Genomic DNA, 27,283 nt, shown 5'->3' with positions numbered 1-27,283 from the left:
TGAGCACACGTTTGATAAAATGGAGTTAAATCTCTCGGCATCCATTTTCAAGCTCTCTGTGTGTTTGTTTCCTTGCGGACGAGAAAAGGGGGAGCTCACATTTCCGAGAAGACGTGTTCTTTTCAAAAATGCAAGAGGCGTTGCTTTGTTGCCGGCTGTTTTCGCTGGTGTGTTAAACACACTTTAGAAAGGAGTGTCCCCAGACTATCAGAAGGCGGAGATCAACAGGGGCCAGTCCGCCCCTGTTGATACCAAATCCCTCACCAAAACCTCTCACAACTTTTGCCTCACCATTGACAATTCCACTCTGCATTTGTCCCCACACATCCGCAACCTTGGAGTCATTTTCGACAACAACTTCTCTTTAGAAAAACATGTTAATCACATCACCAGTACTTCCTTCTTCCACCTAAAAAGCCATAGCTCGCCTCTGGACGTCACTCTCCCTCTCTGCTGCTGAACCTCTCATCCATGCTTTCATCACGTCCAGAATTGACTACTGTAACAGCATTCTTTATGGAACACCATCCAAACTCCTGAATAAACTCCAATACATCCCGAACTCTGCTGCCCGTTTGCTCACCCATTCCCGATCGTGCGATCACATAAGTAATTGCTAATAGCCAATGTGACATCCAACTCCAAAAATCTATTCAACAACTCCACCCTCCACAGTCAGATAGACAGGGCTACTTATTTACTGCCTAATTACAGCTCAACGCTGCTTTGGTGTTAATGTCTTGCCGGTTAGCGGAACATCCTGGTACTGACTATTTATTGGTGGTTACCCCCTATAGGCGCTCTGATCTTGTTCCACTTATATGGTATCAGAAAAGAATAAGAAGAAGAAAAGCATGACTGGGCTTCTAAGTTTAAAACATTTTAAATATTTGTCCAATACATTTCATGAAATGATTTATCACTTTTTTCCTCTTCTCTCATTTTGAATGTCCGATAATTCAACACTAACATTTTAGTCTCGTCAATGAAAATAACACATACATCTTGTCCTAGATTTTATCAAAGATCTTTCTTTTAGCTCCTCAACGTATCATCTTTGTCATGAAAAAGGTTGTTGGCAAATATTTGTTGTCATTGTTTTTGTTTACAAAGTGATCCCTGATGGCAGATCATTTTAGTAATAACACATATTAAGACAACTATTTATACATACCATTATTTATTTTCAAATTAAAAGAAAACCTTATACCTGCCTATTTCCTTGTTGACTTTGATTATTCAGGTAAATTTGCATCTCTACAGTCTTTGCAGTTGCAGTCTCTCAGTTTTACTGGGTCTTATTTTTCATTTTGCTTAATGTTATTTATTTATTTATTGTAATGAAACAGGAGATTCATCCCCCTACCCAGCCCAATAAGTTTCATACAGTCCCTAATTTAGTTGCATCAGAACAGAGACACTCCCTCCTATTAAGCTAATTTAGTTATTTATTTATTTTTGAGGGGATAAATTACTCCAATATAGTGAGTGGCAGTAATGCATCTTAACACTGGTTGCCACCCGCCATAAAACCTAAAAGAAGAAGAAGAAGAAGACACTCCCTCCTCCCAGTGCCAAGAAAAAGCAGAACAAACAGCTGATCCAGCTCGGTCACCTCTTTATCAAAACAAGATGAAAAATGTACTTTTGCTGCTTCTCTTGTGTCACGTGCCGTCATCAGGTGAGATCACACTGTGAATATTTGCTTCACTTTCCACTGGGCTCTGTATTTTGTTTTTATTTTGTTCCTGCGTAGCTCCGGGACAAACTTTTAAGTTCACTTTCACTTCTCCAGTACTTAAGAATTTGGTAAGACTGTAAGTTTAAAATGGATCACACTGAATATATCATATTTATAATGAAGGTGATGCTGAATGTTCCTCATTTGTCCTGTAGTAAAACACTCCCTGAAGTTTTTCTTCACTGCATCTTCTGGAGTCCCAAACTTCCCACAGCTTGTGGTTGCTGCAGTGGTTGATGACCTTCTGGTGGGTCACTGCGACACCGATATAAAGATAGTGGAACCAAAATACGACTGGATGAAAACAGCATTAGAAAACAATCCACAGCATTTGGAGTGGTACACTCAACGGTGTTTTGAGATCCTGCCACACGTCTTGAAAGCCAGGATGGACAACTTGAAGCAGCGCTTCAACCAAAGTGGAGGTACAGCTTGTATTTCACTCTTACTGTTAAAGTGCTCTGTATCTTAGCTGTAAAGTAAAGTGACCCTCACTCATTCCCAACCATCAATAGTTGAACCAGGAAAGTGCACTCAGTAGAGCACTGGTTCCCAACTTGGGGGTTGGGGCCCCCATTAGGGGACACCAAAGTTTCACGAGGGAGAAAGCTGTCTCCAAGCTGAAAGTTAAATTGGGTTTCTTTTTTAGAAACAAATCTAATTTGTCCCTTCAGGCAAGGAAACATTTGATATCTGTAACTTTTTTTTTTTTTTTTTTTTACCTCTGCTGGATTATGGTGATTTGCTTTTCATGAATGCCCCTGACCAGAGCCTAAAGAAGTTAGACACTGTGTACCATTGTGATTTGCACTTTATTACTAGTTGCGGAAATTGTATACACCACTGTACTCTTTTTTTTATTAATTTTTTTATTTAGATATTTTTCTGGGCATTTTAGACTTTAATTGACAGGACAGGTGAGTGTGAAAGGGGGAGAGAGAGAAGAGATGACATGCAGCAAAGGGCCACAGGCTGGACTCGAACCCGGGCCACTGCGGCAACAGCCTTGTACATGGGGCGCCTGCTCTACCACTAAGCCACTGACGCCCCATACCACTGTACTCTATACGCTACTGCTAAATGGCCATGTTTGTAAAAAGATGAAAAAAATCTCAATGAGGCTTTTATCTGGTAAAATAAAGTATACATAAATATCAATCAATCAATCTTTATTTCAGACTCAGAAATAGGTCCATATAAAATATAAAAAATAGACGACATACACACAACATACAAGACAGGATAAAAAACACACATAAAAAACATACAAACACGCTCGCCAGTGTCTCCAGAAACTAGAATAATATTTGGTAAAGCTCTTTTTAGGCATGGTTAAAGCCATAATAATTTCATTTTTAGAGTCATTCAGCCTTGCCATAAAATTAAACATAAAATTCCTGAGGACAGCATCTAAGGTGGGAACACCACTACACACAAACAGCTGACTGGCACTCGTCCACCGAAGGACCTTCAGTAAAATTCGAAGTGCATCATTGTATGCCACCCGTATCTTATGATATTTAGCCCTACTGTAGCTGCACCACAGGTGGGCAGTGTACAGTGGAGTACAATAGGCTTTAAACAAAGCAATTTTAACATCTTCAGTACACATAAAAAATTTACATGCCAACATATTAGCTTGTGCATACAGTTTACAATATTGCCTTTGAATATCATCATCATCACAAAGGTCGTCCCTGATGACGTGACCAAGATATTTGACCTTATCAACAACATTCAACTCTCTGTCTGCTAAGAAAAAAGTATATATACATATATATATATATATATATAAACACATATATATATATATATATACACACACACACACACACATATATATATATATATATATATATATATATATATATATGGATATATACATATATATAAAAATGTATATATATATACTACGTCGTTCAGGAATTTATTATATAATATGAAGTTATGGATGAATAAATGTCTGAATATATGGAATGAAAGCCCAAATATATTAAATGAACCTTGAATATATTAAACGAAAGTCAGAATATATGGAATGAAATCTGACGTCATCAAGGAACTAGCACCATCTTGTGTTTCCTCTGTATGCTTGTATTGGATGCTGCAGCAAGAACACAGTGAATATGAGTGAGTCGGCGAGAGACATAGTGGCAGCAATTTTAAGCAATGAAGACATAGTAATTTCCACATTGGCTAATGCACATGGTAATGTTAACCATACCCAGTACCGCAGTACGGTATGGGGTGCCGTTTGTAAAGTGGCTTGCACTGCAACATTTTGCCACATTTAGCTTCAAACAACGTTTAAAAAAATGGTGTGAATTTTTTAAAGCCCCTTAAGGAAAAAGGTTAGGAACCACTGCAGTAGAGTACAGATCTCCACCAGGCGACCAAGCAGCTGCCTGGGTTTCAAGTCTGGACAATTCTAGTAGTTTCAGCAGATGTGCTGCAGCGCCTTTCAGAAGCTAATAAAAGTAAGTAGTCATGAGTTTTGCTTTATGTCAATTGAATAAAAAACAAGCATCCAAATACTAAAAAATCTGCTTGCATGCTGATTAATTTTATCAGCCTCTCTCAGCTAATAAAGTTTCAACACTAAGGAATAAATACTGTTAATGAAACTCTTAGAAAATTAGGGGGAGAGAGATGAGGTCCTCAGCTGGACACCAACCAGTAACACTGCAGCTCATGTTTGGCATCTTAAAGGAATGTTTCACCCACAAAATGACCATGTGTAAATCAGTTAGTCTCACCCTGTTACCTTGAATTTGTGAAGAAAACTTCATTGTTCTCGCATGTTTCCATGGAAAACAGTAAACATATTGATTTACTGATTGAACACATTAAACAACAGCAAAACTACATCCTCTTAAAATTTACGGTTACTATTGTAACTTTTTTTTTTTTTTTACTGTGAAATAGAAATTGTGTTTCATCACTTATGTGAAGAAAAAGTGCACTGATGATCTGACCTTGAATCATAAAGACACCAAAAGACTGAGCATCACACAATGTACAATATGTTTAAGATCATCTTTCCACTGGAGGTATCATCTGTACATCACTGTTAATTACAGTCTCTGTTTCTCAGGTATCCACATTTTCCAGATTATCAGTGGCTGTGGGTGGGATGATGAGACTGGAGAGATGAATGGTTTTATGCAGTATGGTTATGATGGAGAAGACCTCCTAGCGTTGGATCTGAAGACACTGACATGGGTTGCTCCGAAACCACAGGCTGTCATCACCAAACTGAGATGGGATGCTGACCAAGTCAGACTAATAGACCATGAAAACCACTTAACTCATTTTTTTCCTGAGTGGCTGAAGACTTATGTGACCTTTGGGAAGAGCTATCTGCTGAGAAAAGGTAGAATCACATGACCTGATGTAGTTTCATTAACATAACGATGTTCATACAACCTGCTCAGAATGAACTGCTGTTGTATTTTCACTCCAAACTGTCTGACATTAACTTCTTTTTTACTGTTTTCTGTGGCGGTAAAGTTTGATTTAGCTCAGTGTGGAGGTAGCTAAGGTAGGTGTAGCTGATGGGTTGTAGCACAGTCATATATTTTAAAGATCATAAGATTGTATGGGCCTGTACATGATGTGCAAATACCTGAAAGAAAAGTTGTTTACATTTTATCAGCCTGACTTATCTGTTGTGTCTTGAGTTCACTTAAAGGAACCGTATGGAGTGTCTGACCTCTAGTGGTGCTGTAGAGCAATCTTACTATAAGTGGATTCCTGTTTGTTTGTATCATGATGGCGCTGTAATTCACATCATGCTGCTGGTGTAACAATGGGTGTAATAAATAATGCATTCAACACATTTGTTAGAACTCAAAGATTCACACAATGCATTATGGTGAGAAACACTGGAAATATAACTGTTGTTTGTTTACAAGGAAACTTATTTATTTACCTATATTAATTTATAACTTACTTATTCATTTATTTTGCCCGGAAGAATTTTCACACCTTCTGTTGTTGATTGAAATCACTTTTAGATTGACCAGCAACAATTATCTTCCACTGGTATGAACAAGCATTGAAATTTACTGTGCAAAAAAAGGTAGAACTCACATATGTCTTTACTTGCTTCTCTCTGTGCAGACCTGCCCTCAGTGTCTCTCCTCCAGAAGTCTCCCTCCTCTCCACTCAGCTGCCACGCTACAGGTTTCTACCCTGACAGAGCCATGATGTTCTGGAGGAAAGATGGAGAGGAGATTCATGAGGGCGTGGAGATCGGAGAGATCCTCCCCAACCATGATGGATCCTTCCAGATGAGTGTTGACCTGAACCTTCCATCAGTCCCACCTGAAGACTGGAGGAGGTACGACTGTGTGTTTCATCTCTCTGGTGTGAAGGACGACATCGTCACCACACTGGACAAAGCAGTGATCAAAACCAACATGGGTAAGAGTGAGATCAGAGGGTGCTGAAAGGGACTGTATGTCTATAGCTCCTTTTACACTGCCTTTTCAAGGCAAGAATTTTACACCATTATGCTGCCTCACTGTTTTGTATGAAAGGTATAATCGAGGAATGGGGTGACAGAGTTGTCACGCCTTTAAGCCAGCAGCGGAAGTAGTGACAGCATCAAAGCAGCATCTGTGTAAAAGGGACAGCTAGCATGACGGGACCATGGATGCGATGGGTGTGACGTGTTATGTGTGAGCCCCACCTGATAGCAGTTAGCAGCTAACTCAAGGAAGAAGAACAGCAGCTGAAAATGTCTGCAAATTTGGAAAACAATGAGGTCTGGGAGCTCCTTACCCTCCTAGGAGAGGGTGAGATCAGCCGCCATGTGACAGGGACAGTAAATAATTAAAACTGCTATGTTATACTATTGTTATCTCTTATACAGCGCTACCTGATGCATATGTTATGTGTCACACTACAAGCTGACATTGTTGTGTTACATGTTATGGCTGACTCGCCTCTTTTGATTCCACAATGCCTGAGTGCTGTCTAAATTAACACTGGCACTGTCGTTTGAACAAGGAAAGGACTTCGTCATGGCTGTGTTGCGTGATCTCTGTATAAAAAGGGCTTATGGTTTTTTCTCTCCCTCTCTGCAGTCCATCTATGAACAGACTTCTCTAAGGCTCATAAGGTAGTTTGTGATGCAACCCACATATTACATGATGAGTATGTACTAATGCCTTCTGGTAGGAGGTACAGGTTACCCAGGTGTAATTTGAACAGATTTAAAAACTCCTTTGTCCCTGTGTCAATTAAACTGTTAAATGAGGCATTGAAATAGATCAAATGTACAAGATAGGACCACTATTGATGCACTGGTACTGTTGGGTCCCAACCATGTCTTTTATATATTTTAGTCGCTGTTTTGTGTATGTGTTTTTTGTGGCTGCAACAGGGGTAGAAGCCCAAGTCAAATTTCCCTTGTGGACAATACAGTTTACCTTACCTTGACCTTGATCTTGTTTGGTATTTTTCTTTTGTCCTCCTGTGACTGGGAAGTCTTCTTTATAAAGCTAATGATTCTTAAAGCATGTTGCTTGCCCCAGGACCAGTGGTCAGATCATCTGAGCCTAACAAGATTATTTGATTTTTTTAAGGTCATAGAAAGTTGTCAAGCATTTTACAGGCCACATTGACTACATGTTTACATGGAGAAATTATTCTGGTTTTTACCCTCATTCTGAAAAACATTACATTTCTACTGAGCTGTTTACGTGAATGCATTTATAATTTTTTCATGCCTCTGCACTGAAGACATGATGTTTTCCAGGTTGTCCATCTGTCCCATTCTCGTGAATGCGATAGCTCACGAACGTCTCGGGGAAATTGCTTTAAATTTGGCACAAACTTCTAGCCTGGAAATCCAGACCCAAATCTAGAAAGATTTAGGGTCTGGCTAAATGAGTAATGAAAATGGCCCAACTCGAGGGGCAGCACCAAGCATGCATTTGAAAATATCATTGCATGCAATCGGATAACACTACGACCAATCAGAACAATACTTAGTGCTTAGCTACCAGCGGAGCTAACTGGTAGATTAGACTCTTGCCGTATCCGGTCGGCAAAACAGCAAAAACGTCCTTCTTGCAAAGGAAAGATTCGAGCGCCGTCTTCTGTTCCTCTTTTAGAGAAAAAGTCAAGTCTAACTCGTTCATTGTAGCGACCATAGCCGTTTCAAACAACTGGTGTTCATCCGTAGCCATCTTGCAATATTTACTGACTGATTCTGGACTTCGTCGTCACAGCGCTGTCGTCATCTGTTTGGCTCGCCTCTGGCCCGCCTATATCAGATACACCGATGTGATTGGTGCAGCTCGGCTCCAACAGCATGGGTATTCAGCATCATTACTAATTGCCAGACTGTGACTCGCTGAGCAAATTCAAATTACGCTCTCGCGAGAACTCTGGATTTCCAGGGTAACGAACTTCCTCTTTGACTCAACAATTAACTGATTTGATTTTAGTGGTCAAAGGTCAAGGTCACTTTGACCTAGTGTAAATAGGTTCATTTTGTCTACTCAAATTAGATTCAGTGTAGAAAGGTTTCTTTTTTTCAGACAATGAGTTTTTAAGGAGATGTAGTTTACCTTGACATGTTTCGACTGTCATCTCACGTGCGTCATGACGTGTCTTTATTAGCTGGTAGTATCCCGGAGGTGTGACCAGCCTGGCAAATCGGATTGCCAGGCTGGTCACGCCCCCCGCCGCNCCTGGCAATCCGATTTGCCAGGCTGGTCACACCTCCGGGATACTACCAGCTAATAAAGACACGTCATGACGCACGTGAGATGACAGTCGAAACATGTCAAGGTAAACTACATCTCCTTAAAAACTCATTGTCTGAAAAAAAGAAACCTTTCTACACTGAATCACTTTGACCTTGCGTCTGTCTCATTCTCATGATCGCAATCATCCAAGAAGGCCTTGAGGGAATTTTCTTAAATTTGGCAAAAACATCCACCTGGGCTCAAAGATGAGTTGATTAGCATTTGGTGGTCAAAGGTCACTGTGACTTAAAAAAACATGTTTTTGGTCATAACTTAATAATTCATATGCTGATTCTTACCAAATTTCACACAAATGTCTAATAGGATAAAATGATTAAGTTATAACCTTTTATATCCAAAAGGTCAATGGTCAGCTACACTGTGACATCGTAAAGTTATGCAAAAACATTTTTCTGGCCATTACTCAACGGCATATCTCAGGAACAGAAGGGGAGACATTTGGTCAGATACTGAATTGAACCACATTTTCCACAGTATTGAGTTTTAAATCAAGCACATGAGAGTTTTAATATATTTTTACAGACACACAATTTTAAGACAACAGCCAATTATCCTGTATTAACTGGACTCTAATTCAGTTAGTTCACAGCAACAAGCCCACATGTATGTAAGAATGAAACACTGGATGTATGGATCTGCTTTTGTTCTGACCTGGTTTGTCTGTACTGATCCTAATTTTTGTTGTTGTTGTTCAACAGAGAAGCCCAGTGACATGACCGTCCCCATCACTGCTGCAGTGATTGTTCTTGCTCTCATCCTCATCGCTGCCACTGGATTCGTCATTTACAAAAAGAAGACAGGTGAGAGAGAAAAATGGAATGATAATCTACTTAATGGCTTTTCTGGTACTTTGATTTTAGTCTCTGAGTTGATGTTTTTTATGCAGGTTGCAAAATTGAAACATGCATCAGCCAAGCAGTTGCCCGAGGGGATTGTGACCACTCTAGATAATTTTGATAATTCCAGCAGACGCACTGCATTGTGCCTCAGAAGCTAATATAAATACATGCCTCGTCCATTGTTGGCTGAGGTGTGGTGCGTTGCGCAGAGTAGAGCATAAATCTTTACATGTCGTGCATAACTAGACTATTTATAGTTTTTACTTTGTTTGTTGGCTACAGCACAACTAAGGAGGAAATAACAACAATAAATAATAAACTATTAAAATAGCTCAAAAAGGAAACCATTTAGCTTTTTACCTACTTTCTTATTGTAGAAGCATAATTAACAAGGGAAGTGACCAAATCAACAAAATCTCAAAGTCTGAAAATCTGTGCAGGCAAATGCTCTGCGTCGGAAACAACGCCATGCGGTGGATGGAACAAAGCCTGGTATGGAATTATTCCATAGATGCTCCAGTTCAAAATGAGACCAACCTTCTCTATGGATGTCAGTTTATGAGTCACAGCGAAAGCCAAAATGTGACCTGCAATAGACGGTAAAGCTTGATTTGTTTTAGGCTGTATTCATATAAAAGCAGGTGTTGCAGTGAAAGCACCAGCCCTCCCATTCATTTGAATGTGGGTGGTGTGTCTAGGCTGCGGTGGTGGGGTCACAGGGGATGCCNATTCATATAAAAGCAGGTGTTGCAGTGAAAGCACCAGCCCTCCCATTCATTTGAATGTGGGTGGTGTGTCTAGGCTGCGGTGGTGGGGTCACAGGGGATGCCCAAAAAAAAAAAAAAGCAGTGGCCTGCGGCAAAATTTTTTAATAGAATCAGCTTTTGGAGAAATGCATTCAGATGTCACGCTTCGGTGGCCAGTCACGTAACTGGCAATCAGACTGAAAGATGCCCACAGTTCATGAGAATAAGTCTCTTTCTTTTTTTTTTTTGATTATTTTTGTTGGCTTTTTTGCCTTTAATGACAGGACAGAAGGTGAAATGGGGAGACAGAGAGAGAGTGGGGACTGACATGCAGCAAAGGGCCGCAAGCTGGATTCGAACCCGCAGCCGCTGCAGCAAGGCAATGCCTCTGTACATGGGGTGCAGGCACTATATAATATTTAACTATTGTTAAATATTATAGTGAATAAAACTTTTGTTAACAGCATGTCTACAATCTACAAAAGGAAAAGCACTTTTNGACTTCGCCCTTCACTCCCCCATGACTAGAAGTCAGCAGTCAGTGACGGTATGAAACAGACAATAACAGACATAAGTTTTCCAACAACTGTGAATCACTACAGCTATGACAGGTCCTTCAGTATACAGTCAGAAATGTGCACACAAAATACTAGGCTGATGGGTCCAGTAGTTTGTGAGTTTGGCTGTGGACAGACAGACAGACACACCCACACACAACCAAATGCATGATCCCCTCCAGGTTTATGCCTGGCAGAGATAGCACATAAAGACTGAACAGAAGAGTGGGATTAATTTATTTTTCAGTTGCAGTGAGCAGGGGAGGGGATCATACTCATTGGGGATAAGGTGACAAAAAATATTCTGGCATTTCCAATTGCAACTGAAATGATTTGTCTTTTGTTTTGATTTCAGCCCAATGTCCCCCATCTCGTAAGTAAAACTTACTCTTATTCTTTTTCTACCGATCTGATTCACACTTAATGCTGCAGATTAAAACAGGTTTCACATTTATTGTGCACATGAACTTTTTCAAGAATGTTTCCTGTATTTACTGTTTATAAAAGTTCAGAGCAGGATGAGTGGACATCACAGTTTCACACTAACAGTTTGTTTCTGACCTCACAGCTCCTGACAGCAGCTCTGAGCTCTCTGAGAAACTCAATCCAGAAACCTGACTGACAAAAATAATAAACACTTTGATATGTGTCACATTATAGCTTGACGGCTGGCTTATGGATGGCTTAGTGGTAAGTGGTATAAAGTGGTTTATAATATCTATGGTATGTTTAATGTCATATTTTTCCATGATTTTTTGTTTTCTCACTTAATTAACTGTGATGCAACAAAGTGTTTCATGTTTCTGAGCATTCTAAATGAATGTTTTCTTTAATATTGTGTTATATTTTATGGCTTCAGAATAAATGCATAAACATGTGGAGACTGAATAGAGTGCTGAAAATCACCCCTTGTGGTGGATTAGATAAAGATAGATAAAATAGAACAGATATAATAGAACATAAAAGCTTAAGCTTAAAGATACATTAGGTCAGGGTCAGAGAAAGGTGTCGCCTGTCAGAGGGCTCAGATTTATAACGCCACAGCTAACCTAGGACCTAATGAAAGGTCAAACATCATTTAACATGAATACAGGGTTTCCATAGGAATCCACACAACCTCTGGCACATGTTCCTGTGTACTGATAACCATAAATGAATGTGAAAATCAAATGTATTACTCTTTCTTTTGGTGCTGATGTTTTGCTTTTCAATAAAGTCAACCATTTTCATGTGTCTTGAGTCTACTCATCTGTGACTATAGCTGCAGTAATATGAATATTACCTGAGCATTCAGTGTTCTTACAGAAGAGTTGGATTAAAAGACTGATATCATTGTCAGCTCTGAGCAGAGGAAGCTCCCAGACAAGCTTAGCTTAGTATGAACACAGAGTCAGGAGGAAACAGCTCACCAGTAGCTCTGTGAACTAGAAAAGTCCACTCGGCAGAGAGCAGATATCTGTGTGAAACTTCAGAGGTCAGAGTCACATGGACTTCCTTATTTGCCACCTGCTCCATTTCCCAGCTTTTGTATCCTCCACCCAGAGTTCACACTGTTTTCACACAGCATAGCTACACTGACAGAACTGAACCTCCGAGCTGCCTGTCAAACAGGAATCAAACCATAAACCTGCTTCAGACAGTCCAGACTGAGTGGAGTCCTGTGGGGATCAACAGATGTGAAGTCTGGCAGCTGGCGGTTGCTCGCTCTGCTGCAGTTCAGCGGCTAACAACCAGAGCTAGCTGCTAATAGCCAACGCTACATCCAACAAGCTCCAAACATCTATTCAACAACTCCACCCTCCACAGTCAGACACACATGCTGCTTATTTACTGACGAATTCCAGCTCACATCTCGTGCTAACAGCTGACACTGCTCTGGTGTGAGTGTTTTGCAGGTTAGCAAAACATCCTGGTGCTGACTATTCACTGGCAGTTACCCCCTTTATATGCTCTGATCTTGTTCTACTCATACGGAATCAGAAAATGATTTCAAGCATGACCTGGCTTACTAGTGGAATCAGAAAATGATTTCAAGCATGACCTGGCTTACTAGTTTTAAATATTTGTCCGATACATTCCATGAAATAATTTATCATTTTGTTATTTTGAACGTCCAATAGCTCAACACTTAGTGTACAGTCTCGTTTTGTCAGTGAAAATAACACATACAGTTTGTCCTAGATTTTATCAAAGATCTTTCTTTTAGCTCCTCAGTGTATCATATTTGTCACGAGAAAAAGGTTGTTGGCAAATATTTGTTATTGTTGTTTTCATCAACAAAATGAACACTGATGGCGGATCATTTTAGTATTAAAACAACTATTCATACATACCATTATTTCTTTTCAGTTTAAAAGAAAACCTTATAGGGGAGAAAGGGATTGGCTGTCACAATTTTTACTCTTGTGTGAATATATCCTCAACAACACATCTTAGAATAGTCATTCCTACATTGCAGGAAAGCTTAAAGTCTTGTGTTGCAATGGGTATCCCTTTCATTCTTTTAACTTATTTTATCAGTGATTTATTAATCATCAAAGACACTCTGACACATTGTGACAACCAACCCCATAGTGTGTGACAACCAACCCCATCGTGGGGTTTCATCTGTCAGTGATGACAGATGAAGGGTCTGCGCTCTCCAAATATGCAGAGCTCATGTTCCCACTGCTTGCACATCACACACTGCTCCCAGACCTCCTTTGAACGGCTGTTGGAGAATGGTTCCACACAAACAACACAGAAAGATTCCTCTTCATCTGATGAAGAATCCTTTTCACGTTTCTTCTTTGTCTTCTGTTGCTTTCTTGATGTTGTTGCCTTTGGGTATAGACATTTCTTCTTCTTTTGTGCTCTCTCTGCTTTTTCCTGTTCTATTTGTTGCTTCACTGGGTTGTCAGTGAGGATGGAGCTTGACAGAGTTTTTCCTTCTGGGCTCTTTTCCTGGCTGGAGCCTCAGCTCTTCTGGAGTCACTCCTCTCTGTCCAGAGCTAGTGGATGGTTGTGGAGAAGTAGTGGGGTGGACTGGGGTGCACTGGAATTAGCAGCAGGGATGGGCTGGGGTGCACTGGGCTTGACAGCTGGGGTGCACAGGGCTCGGCAGCTGGGGTGGACTGGGGTGCACAAGGCTCAGCAGCTGGGGTGGGATGGTCTGTTGTGGTAGCTGGTGCAAATTCTGTCTCCGGGAACACCTCTCTGTTAAATGGATATATTCCTGTTGCCCGGAAACCTGCCAGGATGTAAATGCGAGAGGGAAGGCTGTAGCCACAATATGGGGGATTTCATAGATAGTCATGGTTTTCCCAGGGTTGTTCAGCATTCAGGCAGAGGAGGCAGAGTTGATTTGCCTCTTCAATGGGCCGTAGACAGACACATCCAGGGGCTGCAAGCGATGGGAGCAATGTGGAGGTAAGGACAACATCACAACTCCATTGTTCTTGGCATACTCCAGCCCCTCCACAGACAGGTGGGAGCTATGATTGTCAAGGAGCAGGAGGCATGGCTTCTCCCTGCTGCATCTTGTATGCGCCACAAAATGCTGCAGATATTCTGCAAAATGCTCCTCCTTTATCCAACCACTTGGATTCACTGATCCTGCACTTCTGGTGGGGGCCGACAGTAAAAAGTGACTGCGGAAGTTCACCCTGGGAAAGATGAAGAATGGGGGTATGCTATTCCCAGTGGCAGAGATGGCACAGGAGAAAGTTACGAGGGTTCCTGTCTTGGCAGAGGTCAAAGATCCCACCTGTTTGAAGCCTTTCCTGGCTCCCACCTTATTTGGCTTATGGGCGGTGGTAATGCCTGTTTCATCCATATTCCAAATGGACTGTGGCTCAAACTTATATCTTGCCATAACTTTCTCCAGGTTAGCAAAGAAGTGGTCCACGTTGTGCTTATTAAAAGCACTGGCATGTGCTAGGCTGGTGGCCTCGGGGGTCCTGATTGAAAGTGACGGGTGTCTCTTCAGAAACCCAGAGAACCAATCTGGCCCTGCCATACCATTTTCTGCCCAGTTAGTGCGGACAACAATATTATTGTGCACTGCAAAGTTGTACGCCAGTTTGCGGACTTCAGTTGGAGAGAGGCCAAAATAGATGTCAGAGGCTTTTTTTATATATTCCTCCAGCTGATGTTCCTGCTCCTCACTCAGTATGAGTATACATGACACTTGAAAAAAACGAATTATTGCCTTAATCTGACTATAACTGAACAACTGAAGTGCATGTAAACGCGTTACTCCGACTAATATCGGAGTTCTCCAACTCCGATTAAGACACCCAGATAATGCAATCGGAATTCGATTTTCTCCGGCATGTATACACCTTAATTGGAGGTAAACTAGACAATGCATGTGCACATGCTCCACACCCCCCGTGCTGGCGTATGACCCCGGAAGAATCGAAGACATGCTATTGTTGTAGCCCTCCAACAGCATACGGCGTTCTTGTCTGCCTCTCGAAATCACCACGACCACGAAGGATAGCGTGCACCTTATCTGCACAATCAGTAACGCGTACTTATGTACGAGATGAACAAAGCTGTACGATTATCCATCTTGCTGTTGTTCGAAAATGCCGGTCTGCCGCCTGACTCCAGTTGTTTATTATTAAGTGACGTAATAGGTCAACCGCAAAGGGGGCCGTATTAACCCGCTGAAACGACGCATATCACCACCTAGTGTCGAGGAGGAGGACACGTTCCTGTCAGTAACTCGATTTTGTCGGTTGCATGTAAACTGGGACAAGGACAGAAGGCCGATTAGACGCCAAAATTGAATTTTGAGCATAGCTCGATTAAGATGTGCATGTAAACGTACTTACTCAGAACCATACGGTTCTTCACATAGCCCACTGACACCGATGGGCAGGCGTTCCTCCCTGTGATCTCTTGCTCATCTATCGTGGAGCAAAATCTTGCCAGTGTTCTATAATTTATCCCAAACATCTTGGGAGTGCTCTGGATAGTCTTCTGCTTTAATTTCAGCTCCCTGACTGCCATCATCATCACATCTGGTGGAGTCTGGCCCTTCTCTGTCTTTTTAACAAAATTTCTCCCCATGTTCCTTTACATAAAAGACAGAATTCAATATTAATTTTATTTAATACTTTATACTACATCATACTTTTCAATAGTAACAGTTGTTTTGTTATAAACCCAATTGATTTTAATTAATTTTAATTTATTTTTTTAATGGTAACAATATTTTGTTATAAAACAAGCCCAGAAGAAAAATACTGACAAGATTGATATTTACAAACTGACATGAAAAACAGCTATCTCCTGTGAACAACCAACCCCAACTGTAATTTTTGGCTATCAAGAAAGCTAGCAACCACCCAGCAACTACCTGGCTAGCAAATGACAACCAAAACTATAGCTTTCCCTTCATACTTTTTAATGGTAACAATTTCTTTGTTAGAAACCCAGAGCCCAGAAGAAAAATAGTGAAGAGTGTAATATTTACAAACTGACATGAAAAAAAGTAATATCCTCTCACCTCAAGGTCAAGCAACACACTCCAGCAAGGACTATGTAGATTAACTCTTCCCAATTCTGATCATTTCAATACCAATATTGTGTGACAGCGCCCTCTGGTGGGCGAGTTATAATGAGTGTGACAACCAACCCTTGTGACAACCAACCCCGTTCTCCCCTACCTGCCTATTTCCTTGTTTGCTTTGAGGTTCTTCTTAGAAGAAGAAGAAGAAAAAGAAGAAGAGGAGGAGGACACGGTTCGACGAGAGCTGCGAGGACGCGAGAGCGGTCGGAGTGGGTGAGAGCACGAGTTTGAATTGTTTGAAGATACGAGGTAAAGGAGCGGAGGGCTATTTTTGGCGGATTTGCAACAACTGTACCGTGAATGTAGCCATCATGGGTGATAGTACGGATGGAGATAATGACAGTGAAAGTATGGCATGGCAGGAGATAACCAGAAAGAGGAAAATAGGAGCAACAGCTCTGGCAGTGCGACTTCTAGCTTGGAGGGAGATGATATGGACAAGAAAGTTAAGTCGGCCAGTCTGAGGAGAGAGGATGAAGTTGAATGGAAAGGAATAGTGACACTCAAAAAAGAAGGAGGACGCTTTCACCCAGTTAAAATTATGAAAGCAATTGAAAAAGAAATGGGTAAAATCAAGTTTGCTAAATTCTGAAGCAACAAAAGACTACTGATATTTGCTAAAGATAAACTGCAAAGACATAGATTTCTGAAACACTGAATAGAGAAAGGATCAGTGCTCATATCCCTGGAGTAGCAGCAAAACTTAGAGGAGTGATTTATGATGTCCCATTGGAAATGAAGATGGATGAGATAATCCAGGAAGTGAAAGGAGGTAAAGTTGTGAAAGCGACAAGAATGAAAACACAAAGAAATGGTGTGAAAACGGACAGTTTATCAGTACTCCTTGAGTTTGAAAATATGATGCCCAAAAGAGTAAGAATGGGATATTTGAGCTATGATGTCAGGGAGTTTATACCAGCACCAATGCGTTGCTTCAAGTGTCAAAGAATGGGACACACTGCAGGACAATGTAAAGGAAAACTAAGATGTGCAAGATGTGGAGATGAACATGAATATGGAAGGTGTGATAAAGATGCAAAGTTTAAATGCTGTAACTGTGGCGGTGATCATAGTGCTGCTTATGGAGGATGTCCTGTTTAAAGGCAAGCCAGAGAAGTGCAGAAATATAAAGTAACTAATCAGGTATCTTATGCTGATGCAGTTAAAAAGGTGAAGGAAGGGGAGCTAATCAGATCCAGCAATACACATATGGTACACAGCGGTAGGAAGTCTGAGACATGTAATGGATACACTGTCTACCACACCAAAACACAGCCAAATGGAGACAAATCCATATTTAAAGAGGATTAATCAGAACACAATGATTGTGGATAAAATCAATTTTGTCGCTTTTGTCTGCAAAGTGATTAATATGGCAATGCAAAAAAAGTGACAGAATTAAGACAATTGTAGAGGCAGCGATAGAGATATTGGAGATAAAAGAAGTCACAGCTGAACTGATACATGAGGTTTTGAATCCTGCAAACTATGATAGATTGTCTCAAGGTGATTAGTATCCTTATGGTGATACATATCCTCCATTGGAATGCCAGAAGTTTAATTTCTAATGGGCAAGAATTTAAGAAGGCTGTAGCTGATCTGGAAGTTAAACCTGATGTTACATTCAAGAAACATGGTTAAAGCCACACTTGGACTTTATTATGGCAGGTTACAGCTTGGTTAGATATGACGGAATCAACAAACAAGTTGGGGGATGTGTGACATTTATTAAGGATGCTATAGCATATAGAAGAGTTGAGGTAACAAATGAACATGAATGTGTAGCGATAGAAATGTGTAGTCCCAGAGGAGACATTAAGGTAGTCAATTTCTGCAATTCTTGTAAGAAATTGTCAATGCAGACATTCCATGAAATCTCAGAATATGTTGGTAGAAGAGAAATTTGGTGTGGAGACTTTAATGCTCATAGCACTCTCTGGGGAAGTGAACATACAGACATAAATGGAGAAGTAGTTGAAGAACTCATGGAGGAGAGATCATTGGTTTGCCTCAATGATGGTAGAGATACCCGGGTGGATATTACAAGAAACTCAGTAACATGCATAGAGCTTACTCTGGTTTCTGGTAATATGAGTAATTTGTGTGAATGGAATGTAAAGAATGAGAACAACATAGGGAGTGATCCCTTCCCAATATGGTGTTCTATAAATTTTGATGTTTATATGCAGGAAAGCTATGTAATTAAAAGATGGTGTTTCGCTAAAGCTGACTGGGAAGAATTCAGGAAATGCTGTAGTGAGTCTGCTGAAAGAATATTGATTGAAGATGACATAGATAGTTGTGCAGCAGCAGTGACATCTGTAATTACAGATGCTGCATCAACATGTATTCCTAAGAGTACAGTGAGTGGGCAAAAGAAAATGGTTTCCTGGTGGAGTGATGAATGCAAAAATGCTATAGCATTCAGAATATTAAGAAATCATCAAGTCAAGAAAACTTGATCGATTACTGAAGCTAAGGCACGGAAGATAATTAACTCAACCAAGAGGAATGAATGTATGAAATACTGTTCCACCATAGGCAAAGAAGTAAAATTGGGTGACATCTGGACAATGATTAAAATGATGAGTGGGAAAAGGAAATCTGCTAAAATCCCAGTGTTGATAGATGGAGATCATGTAGCAATTAAAAATAAGGAAAAGGCAGATCTGGGAAAAATGTTTGCAGGTGTACATAGTGGAAATCATTTGGATGAGAAACATAAACAGCGGAAAATAGAAATATTAAGAACTAATAATGATGTTACAAAGAAGAAGGATAGCAGTGGATCTGTACTTGACATGGACCTGACATTTCATGAGCTGGAAATGGCCTTAAAAGGAACAGGATATACAGCTCCAGGTCAAGTGGCCTTAAAAGGAACAGGATATACAGCTCCAGGTCAAGATCAATTATGCTACGCTATGTTCAGACAACTGCCAGATGAAGGTCTGAAAATAAGATTAAATCTGTTAAATAAGATATGGAGAGAAGGTGTAATGCCTAGCAGCTGGAAAAATGCTCTAGTGCTACCCTTTGTTAAACCTGGTAAAGACCCAGCTAGTGCAGGAAGCTATCAACCAATAGCTTTAACATCACACTTGTGTAAACTGATGGAAAAAATCATTGTTAGGAGATTATCATATTATTTAGAACAAAGAGGACTGCTTAGCTCATGCCAAAGTGGATTCCGTAAAGGAAGATCTATAGTTGATGCTTTGGTGAACGTTAGTAATGAGGCGGAAAAAGCAGTTAGTATGAAAGAGGTCATGGCTGTAGTGTATTTTGACATTGAGAAGGCATACGACTCTGTGTGGAGAGAGGGACTGCTAATCAAAATGTTTAAAATGGGTATTGGTGGAAGAATGTATAACTGGATTCTAGACTTCCTATCTAATAGGACATTCCGAGTTAAAGTCGGGGATGCTATTTCAGAGGAGTTTGAAATAGTAAATGGCATTCCCCAAGGTAGTGCTATTAGCCCAATCCTGTTTAACGTAATGATAAATGATATCTTTCAAAATGTTGGTGGAGATATCGAGTCATCACTTTATGCAGATGACGGGGCGATATGGAAAAGAGGGAGAAATATCATCCATGGGATTAATTGCATTCAGAGGGCTATACAACAGGTAGAGAGATGGTCTTATAATTGGGGTTTCAAGATGTCTGTTACAAAGTCTTGCTACATGCTCTTTACCAGGAAAAGAAAGCTAAGAGATATACATCTTAAATTATATGGGCAAAACATGGAAAGGGTAAGTGAATTCAAATACTTAGGATTGTGGTTTGATGAGAAATGTATATGGAGAAATCATGTTAAACAGGTGGAGTTTGATGAGAAATGTATATGGAGAAATCATGTTAAACAGGTGGAGACTAAATGTAAAAAAGTGTTGAATCTCATGAGATCAGTGGCGGGATATTGCATGGGGAGCAGATAAGCAATCTTTAATGGATATATATGGCCTTAATACGATCTAGCCTTGATTATGGATGTATGGTGTATGGAGCTAAGAGTGTTTTGGAGAAGTTAGACAGAATTCAGTTCAGAGCTATAAGAATCAGTATTGGTGCAGTCAAAACAACTCCAACTAATGCATTACTGGTGGAAGCAGATGAATTACCATTACACCTAAGATGATTAAAGTTGTCGTTAGCTTATTGGGTTAAACTAAATGGATATGGAGAAAATCAGTCTGCAAAAGCGGTACTTTCTGATTGCTGGGAGTATACACAACAGCATAAAGGGAGAGGGTTTGGATGGAATATCAAGTCTATAGCAGGAAAATATGGATTAAATAATTTGGAATTTGGACCTGGTGTTACATGGGGCAATGTTCCTCCTTGGATACTCCCAGTACCCAATGTAAATTTACAACTTGTAGAACAGAAGAGCGAGTGGAGCAAGATGAATATGGATAACATCATTATGTTGAGGATTATTTGAAGAGAAATTATTACAACTTTCTCCCCATTTTTACAGATGGGTCTAAAGATCCAGAGAGTGAACAAGTAGGAACAGGAGTATACATACCAGAGTTTAATGTAAGTATTTGTAAAATAATCAATAATAGATTGTCTGTATTTACTGCAGAAATAGCAGCCATAATACTAGCATTACAATGGATAGAAGAGGTTAGGCCTGAGAGAGTGGTCATTTGCTCAGATTCCACTGCAGTTCTTCAGAGCTTACATACAAATGAATCAATAAGAGAGGATCTAGTGATGGAAATATTAATGATTTTTTTTTAAATTTAATGTGATGGAAATATTAATGATTTTTTTTTAAATTTAATTAATTTAATTTAATTTTATATACTTTATTAATCCCCCTGAGGGGAAATTCAGATTTTTCACTCTTGCTGTCAATTACACACAGGTCCGAAAGACACCCACACATGCACAAACAGGACCTACACATGCACAAAGTGGAGAGATATCAGAGTGAGGGGGCTGGCTTGGTCACGCACCCTGGGCGGTTGGGGGGTTCGGTGCCTTGCTCAAGGGCACCTCAGCAGTGCCCAGGAGGTGACCTGGCAGGGGGGTCTGCCCATTGGTCCGACAGCCCATTGGTCCGACATCCCATTGGTCCGACATCCCATTGGTCCGACCATATTAAACCCATTGTTCCGAAGTCCCTTTGTTCCGAAATCATCATGATGCGCTGTGGTTAAGGTCTGGTTAGGTTTAGGCACAAATGGTGTGGGTTAAAATGAAAAAGAAAGTGGCAAACACATAAGCTGTGAGCCTGCTTCGCCTCAAGCCTTTCCCAGCTGACCCAGAGCCGGTCGCGGCGCACCATCAAGGCAGGAATACGCCCGCCGGGAGCCGTTCAGCACCGGGGAGAGCACCCCACACAACCCCGACCCCAGGGTCAATAACAGGAGGTTATGGTGTTTCATTCTCTCCTCTCTATGACACTTGTATCTCGACCAGTAGCCTACTTTTGTTTCGTTGCTGATCCTCTATGGTACACAAATACAGTATAGTACAGTATAATCACATATCGGAACGTCGGTCTAATGAGAGGTCGGAACAATGAGAGGTCAGAACTGGCACAGCACCACTGGCACCGGCGACCCTCCGGGTTCCCAACCCAAGTCCCTATGGACTGAGCTACTGCCGCCCCATGTGATAATTCGGAGATTACACAGAAGTGGAATTTTTGTACAATTTTGTTGGGTTCCTGCACATGTAGGTGTTAGTGGTAATGAAAAGCAGACAATATTGCCAAAAGAACTTTAAGATTAAGTAATGAAGAGATAATGAAAATTCCCTTTGGAAAAGGTGAGGCAAAATCAATAATCAGAAAGGCAGTGATAGATTCGTGGCAGAAGAAGACACTACTATAAAATACAAAAGTACAAGGTTTTTAAAGGAAAATGCAGAAGAGAAGAAGTAATCATTTCCAGGTTAAGACTTGGACACACTAGTTTAAAATTAACTCTGTATCTAATGGGAAAGTCTGCGTCTGATAAATGTGATGGGTGCGATGTTCCAGAGAGTGTTGAGCATGTCATTTTGAAATGTAGTAAGTATGAGTTAGAAAGGAACAGGTTGCATGATAGGATGTATGAGCTGGAACGGGAATGGAGCTTGGAAGGAATTTTAGGGATGAGTGGGAAAATGAGGGAATGTTACAGGGCAGTATTTCGTTTCCTCAAAGACACAGGATTAGAAAATAAAGTATAAGGGAGTTTTACCTGTGTTTTTTTTTTCTTTTTCCTGTTTAGAATGTAACCTGAAGTACACACCATGACACTACACACTCCAGTACAGTAGGTGGTGGTATGCACCTGAAAAAGTTGGTTGTAATCCGCCATTAAATGAAAGAAGAAGAAGAAGAAGAAGAAGAGGAAGAGGAGGAGGACACCCCCCCCCCCCCCCCCCTCCCAGTGGCAACTACCAAGAAAATCAAAACAAGATGAAAATTTTACATTTGCTGCTTCTCTTGTGTCACGTGTCGTCATCAGGTGAGATCACACTGTGAATATTTGCTTCACTTTCCACTGGGCTCTGTATTTTGTTTGTATTTTGTTCCTGCGTAGCTCCAGAAAACACTTGTTTAGTTTCACTTTTACTTCTACAGTACTTTAAAATTTGGTAAGACTGTAAGTTTAAAGTTGACCACAATGAATACCTGCCCTTTTGCCCTCTGACTAGATAAATGTTGGACATTTATTATTTATTTTGTCTTATTTTAAATTTGGCCCACGTGTTCCTGTCCCCCCACCCCACAACTGCCCGGTGAGCAGAGTAAGACACCAAATTACATTCCCACGTCCACGTGTCGTTATAAACCAAAACTGAACTTGAAATAATGTTTAGATCTCCCATGCTGCAGCTGTGATACTTAATTTAAATAAATCTGAAATGCAATTTGTTGCTGCACATGCCTTGCATAGAGAAGGAGAGCAAAGCTGCAGGCGCCTGTTCTCTAGGATTCTTTATTAATATTTAAAGTGTTATAAGATAATTATAAGAATTAGTGGCTATTATGACTATTTAATGAAATCACAGCGGTTTCCTTGTAAATTCAAAACTTTGTTTACAAGTTCTTCGGGGGGTGGATTGAATTTTAAAATACATGAATTTATTCTTATTTCTGAACCAACAGGAAATAAAGCATTTAGATGGATCGCAGGTTAAATTAAAGGGTTCTGATGGGAATGTAACAACAACAAAAAATAAAAAATATAATAAAATAATATAACCCTAAGGAAAAGAACCATGTTTGTAGGAAGCTGAATTTGATGTAAATAAACCAAACTACTACCTCAACACAGTCTTTTCTCTTCAGGACTCTGTTAACTTCATATTTAAAAACTTTGAGGCAGAAATCATCCTCAGTGTGTCGCTGTGTCAGAGCAGTTTCTACTCTGTACATCCAGAACCACTGAAACCTCTCTGCAGAGTACGCTCCGTCGTTTACACAGTAAAATGTGTTGACTCAGCACACAACATGAAATAAGACAAGTTGATCTACAGGAGAATAAATATTTGAAAGCAGTACAGAATGCCTGAGAGTGTTACCGCATTTTATTCTATTATATTTAGATTTGTTGCCTGCCACCTGAATTTTGTTTTGTTTTTTCATAAATAAATACATTTCCACTATAAGTCAATGCAGACAACGTTACCAGAACGTGGAAAATAAAGAGTTTCCTGGGTGTGGGGGTCTGGGGTATTATTTCAATTAATAATTATCAGAGAGGTGCCCCTTTTTTTTGCATGAGCACCGGCCCCCCCAAAAATATGTGTGCACGGGCCTGCCACATATATCATATTTATGATGGGTGATGATGATGTGTATATTTAAACTGAATGTTCCTCATTTGTCCTGCAGTAAAACACTCCCTGAAGTTTTTCTTCACTGCATCTTCTGGAGTCCTAAAATTCCCACAGCTTGTGGGTGCTGCAGTGGTTGATGACCTTCTGGCGGGTTACTGCGACACCGATATAAAGGTCGTAAAACTAAAACAGGACTGGGTGAAAACAGCATTAGAAGACAATCCACAGCAGTTGGAGTGGTACACTCAACAGTGTCTTGTGATCCTGCCAAACGTCTCCAAAGCCGAAACTGACAGATTGAAGCAGCGCTTCAACCAAAGTGGAGGTACAGTTTGTATTTTAATGCTCTGTATCTTAGTTGAAAAGTAAAGTGAGCCAAACTCATTCCCAAAAGTCAAACCAGAAAAGTGCACTCATTTCAGCACTGGTTCCCAACCTGGGGGTCGGGGCCCTCATTCGGGGAAGCCAAAGCTTCACACAGGGTCACGAGGCCTTCATGATGTAAAGGGGTGTAAGAAAACTTTTCTTTTAAATATACAGTAGGCCTTTATCTCAGCATTTCATTCATTTCTGTGAGGAAAAGTAAATTAATTGGTATTTTTTAAAGTTTAGATTATGATTAATGTTAATGTTATGTTATAAACTCTCCCAGGATAAGGTTATGGTAAAGACCTGAACAGAAGCTACACTGCTTATTAAAATTAAGGGAACGCTTAAATCACACATCAGATCTTGATGAACAAATGATTCAAGTTGAAAATCTTTACTGATGTACATTGTTTAATTTGTTGAGAACAAAATGACGTAACAACTGTCAGTGGAAACCAAAATCATCCACCCACTGAGGGCTGGATTTAAAGTCACACTGAAAATCAAAAGCCCCTTTTCCACCAACATTTCCAGGAACTTTTATTACCAGGAATTTATTTACCTGGGTAAAATAATTCCTGGTACTCTGTGTGGTTTGCGTTTCGACCGCACCTCAAAGTTCTGGAAAATTGATTCAAATTAGGGCATGATGACGTAGATGATTCAGCGTGTGTCCTGTATTTGGCTTCGCCAGCTTGGCTGGTTACATGCTTGTGAAGAGGGTTGGGGCTGTCTGTCTCAGCCAGCAGCTCAGTTTAAAAGTATTTTAAGATAAGCGTCAAACTAAGTTAGTCTACATACAGTCAGCTGTCATTTGAGCTTATTAGTTACAGTTCGCTATCAGCTGACTTAGCATGTTGTCCTTGTGTGAAACATAACATTAGTGTCGGTGGATGAGAGACTGTTGGTGGAGCATATTGAATATCACTGTCTACATGTTTATATGTCCATGCTCGCTGAACACATGTATTGATGAAGTAACGAGTGTTTGACAGTTTGGTCAGAAACATGCACACCAGCAGCCTGCTGGAGGTCATTTTGTAGGGCTCTGGCATTCCTGCTGCTGGGTCGATGCCCTTCTACAGCCCTGTCCAGCTCTCCAAGGACACTAGCAGAACACAAATCTAGAGAGGAGTCAGTCAGGGAGGATAAGGAGGGTCTTGCTTTTGCCTCTTCATTGAACCTGTTGTCACTTTCATTTGCACCAAAGCAGATGAAACTGATTCACAATCACTTGACAAATTGTTATCCCTTAATTTTTCGAGCAGTCTATATTTACAGAGCCTATGATCTGTGTGAAAGGGCCAAACATCTGGCCAGTGTAATTTGATTGGGAGGATAGCAGAGCATCACACAATGTACAATATGTTTAAGATCATCTTTCCACTGGAGGTATCATCTGTACATCACTGTTAATTACAGTCTCTGTTTCTCAGGTATCCACATTTTCCAGAGGCTGAGTGGCTGTGAGTGGGACGATGAGACTGGAGAGATTAAGGGTTTTATGCAGTATGGTTATGATGGAGAAGACTTCCTATCATTGGACCTGAAGACACTGACATGGATCGCTCCGAAACCACAGGCTGTCATCACCAAACTGAGATGGGATGCTGACACAGTCAGACTAATAGACCATGAAAACTACTTAACTTATGTTTGTCCTGAGTGGCTGAAGTCTTATGTGGCCTTTGGAAAGAGCTCTCTGCAGAGAAAAGGTAGAATCACATGACCTGATGTAGTTTCATTAACATAACAATGTTCATACAACCTGCTCAGAATGAACTGCTGTTGTATTTTCACTCCAAACTGTCTGACAGTAACTTCTTTTTGACTGTTTTCTGTGGCGGTAAAGTTTGATTTAGCTCTCACCAATCAGTAGAGACTGACATGTTGGAGTGCTCTGACGTTTCTGTCCATCAAAGCTGAGCTTGTGGTAGTTAGTGCACAGTTAGCATGAGTTAAGTAAGTTTCAAAATAGACATATTGCTGTTTCATTGAACATTGCTATGAACTGCTTTGTTGTAATCCACAAAAACAGACGGATCCTTCTTCTCTGACTGTAGTGATTTTTTTAAGTGGTGGTGTAATTCCCTTTTCTGTCTACATACAGACAGTGTGGAGGTAACTAAGGTAGGTGTAGCTGATGGGTTGTTATGTAGCAGTCGTATATTTTAAAAGCTGATGGGTTGTTATGTAGCAGTCGTATATTTTAAAGATCATAAGATTGTATGGGCCTGTACATGTCGTGCATTTATCTGACAGAAAAGTTGTTTACATTTTATCAGCCTGACTTATCTGTTGTGTCTTCAGTTAAATTAAAGGAACCCTACAGAGTTTCTGACCTCTAGTGGTGCTGTAGAGCAATCTTACTATAAGTGGATTCCTGTTTGTTTGTATCATGATGGCGTTGTGATTCACATCATGCTGCTGGTGTAACAATGGGTGTAATAAATAATACATTCAACACATTTGTTAGAACTCAAAGATTCACACAATGCATTATGGTGAGAAACACTGGAAATATAACTGTTGTTTGTTTACAAGGAAACATGGCCCTCAGAGGAAAAACATTTCAGTATGATTGACATCATAGTCTGTTTTATTAGCAGCATTGTTGATGAATATTTACTTATTCTTTTTTTTTTGCCCAGAAGAATTTTCATGCCTCCTGTTGTTGATTGAGATCACTTTTAGATTGACCAGCAACAATTATCTACCACTGGTATGAACAAGCATCCAGATTTACTGTGCACACGTCTTTACTTGCTTCTCTCTCTGCAGACCTGCCCTCAGTGTCTCTCCTCCAGAAGTCTCCCTCCTCTCCAGTCAGCTGCCACGCTACAGGTTTCTACCCTGACAGAGCCATGATGTTCTGGAGGAAAGATGGAGAGGAGA

The 27,283-nt window shown here is 40.4% G+C and overlaps 4 protein-coding genes across 14 annotated transcripts in view; 2 read left to right on the top strand and 2 right to left on the bottom strand.

Moving 5' to 3' along the window:
• The window catches only part of LOC126383959 (major histocompatibility complex class I-related gene protein-like), a 159,969-nt gene that overhangs the window by 78,228 nt on the left and 54,458 nt on the right, over nucleotides 1-27,283 (bottom strand). The window lies entirely within an intron of this gene.
• The window catches only part of LOC126383950 (major histocompatibility complex class I-related gene protein-like), a 108,811-nt gene that overhangs the window by 46,728 nt on the left and 34,800 nt on the right, over nucleotides 1-27,283 (bottom strand). The window lies entirely within an intron of this gene.
• The window catches only part of LOC126383956 (major histocompatibility complex class I-related gene protein-like), a 137,848-nt gene that overhangs the window by 107,121 nt on the left and 3,444 nt on the right, over nucleotides 1-27,283 (top strand). Inside the window, exons 1-7 of one of the 6 annotated variants that reach the window (XM_050034736.1) lie at nucleotides 1,545-1,681; nucleotides 1,897-2,166; nucleotides 4,836-5,114; nucleotides 5,864-6,166; nucleotides 9,222-9,323; nucleotides 11,021-11,038; nucleotides 11,234-11,888. In XM_050034736.1, coding sequence (XP_049890693.1) covers nucleotides 1,633-1,681; nucleotides 1,897-2,166; nucleotides 4,836-5,114; nucleotides 5,864-6,166; nucleotides 9,222-9,323; nucleotides 11,021-11,038; nucleotides 11,234-11,283 — 1,071 coding nt within the window. In that variant the 5' untranslated portion in view covers nucleotides 1,545-1,632 and the 3' untranslated portion in view covers nucleotides 11,284-11,888. Of the gene's footprint in view, nucleotides 1-1,544; nucleotides 1,682-1,896; nucleotides 2,167-4,835; nucleotides 5,115-5,863; nucleotides 6,167-9,221; nucleotides 9,324-11,020; nucleotides 11,039-11,233; nucleotides 11,889-27,283 lie in introns of those variants that run through there. The other 5 variants (XM_050034737.1, XM_050034734.1, XM_050034739.1 and 2 more) reach the window with 5 other exon arrangements.
• LOC126383960 (major histocompatibility complex class I-related gene protein-like) overlaps nucleotides 22,618-27,283 on the top strand; it is a 151,295-nt gene continuing 146,629 nt past the window's right edge. Inside the window, exons 1-3 of one of the 2 annotated variants that reach the window (XM_050034752.1) lie at nucleotides 22,618-22,701; nucleotides 24,075-24,344; nucleotides 25,825-25,970. In XM_050034752.1, coding sequence (XP_049890709.1) covers nucleotides 22,653-22,701; nucleotides 24,075-24,344; nucleotides 25,825-25,970 — 465 coding nt within the window. In that variant the 5' untranslated portion in view covers nucleotides 22,618-22,652. The remainder of the gene's footprint in view (nucleotides 22,702-24,074; nucleotides 24,345-25,824; nucleotides 25,971-27,283) is intronic. The other variant, XM_050034750.1, reaches the window with a different exon arrangement.

This window comes from Epinephelus moara, chromosome 22 (assembly GCF_006386435.1).
Source record: "Epinephelus moara isolate mb chromosome 22, YSFRI_EMoa_1.0, whole genome shotgun sequence".
NCBI lineage: Eukaryota > Metazoa > Chordata > Actinopteri > Perciformes > Serranidae > Epinephelus > Epinephelus moara.
This window is presented reverse-complemented; position numbering and strand designations above follow the sequence as displayed.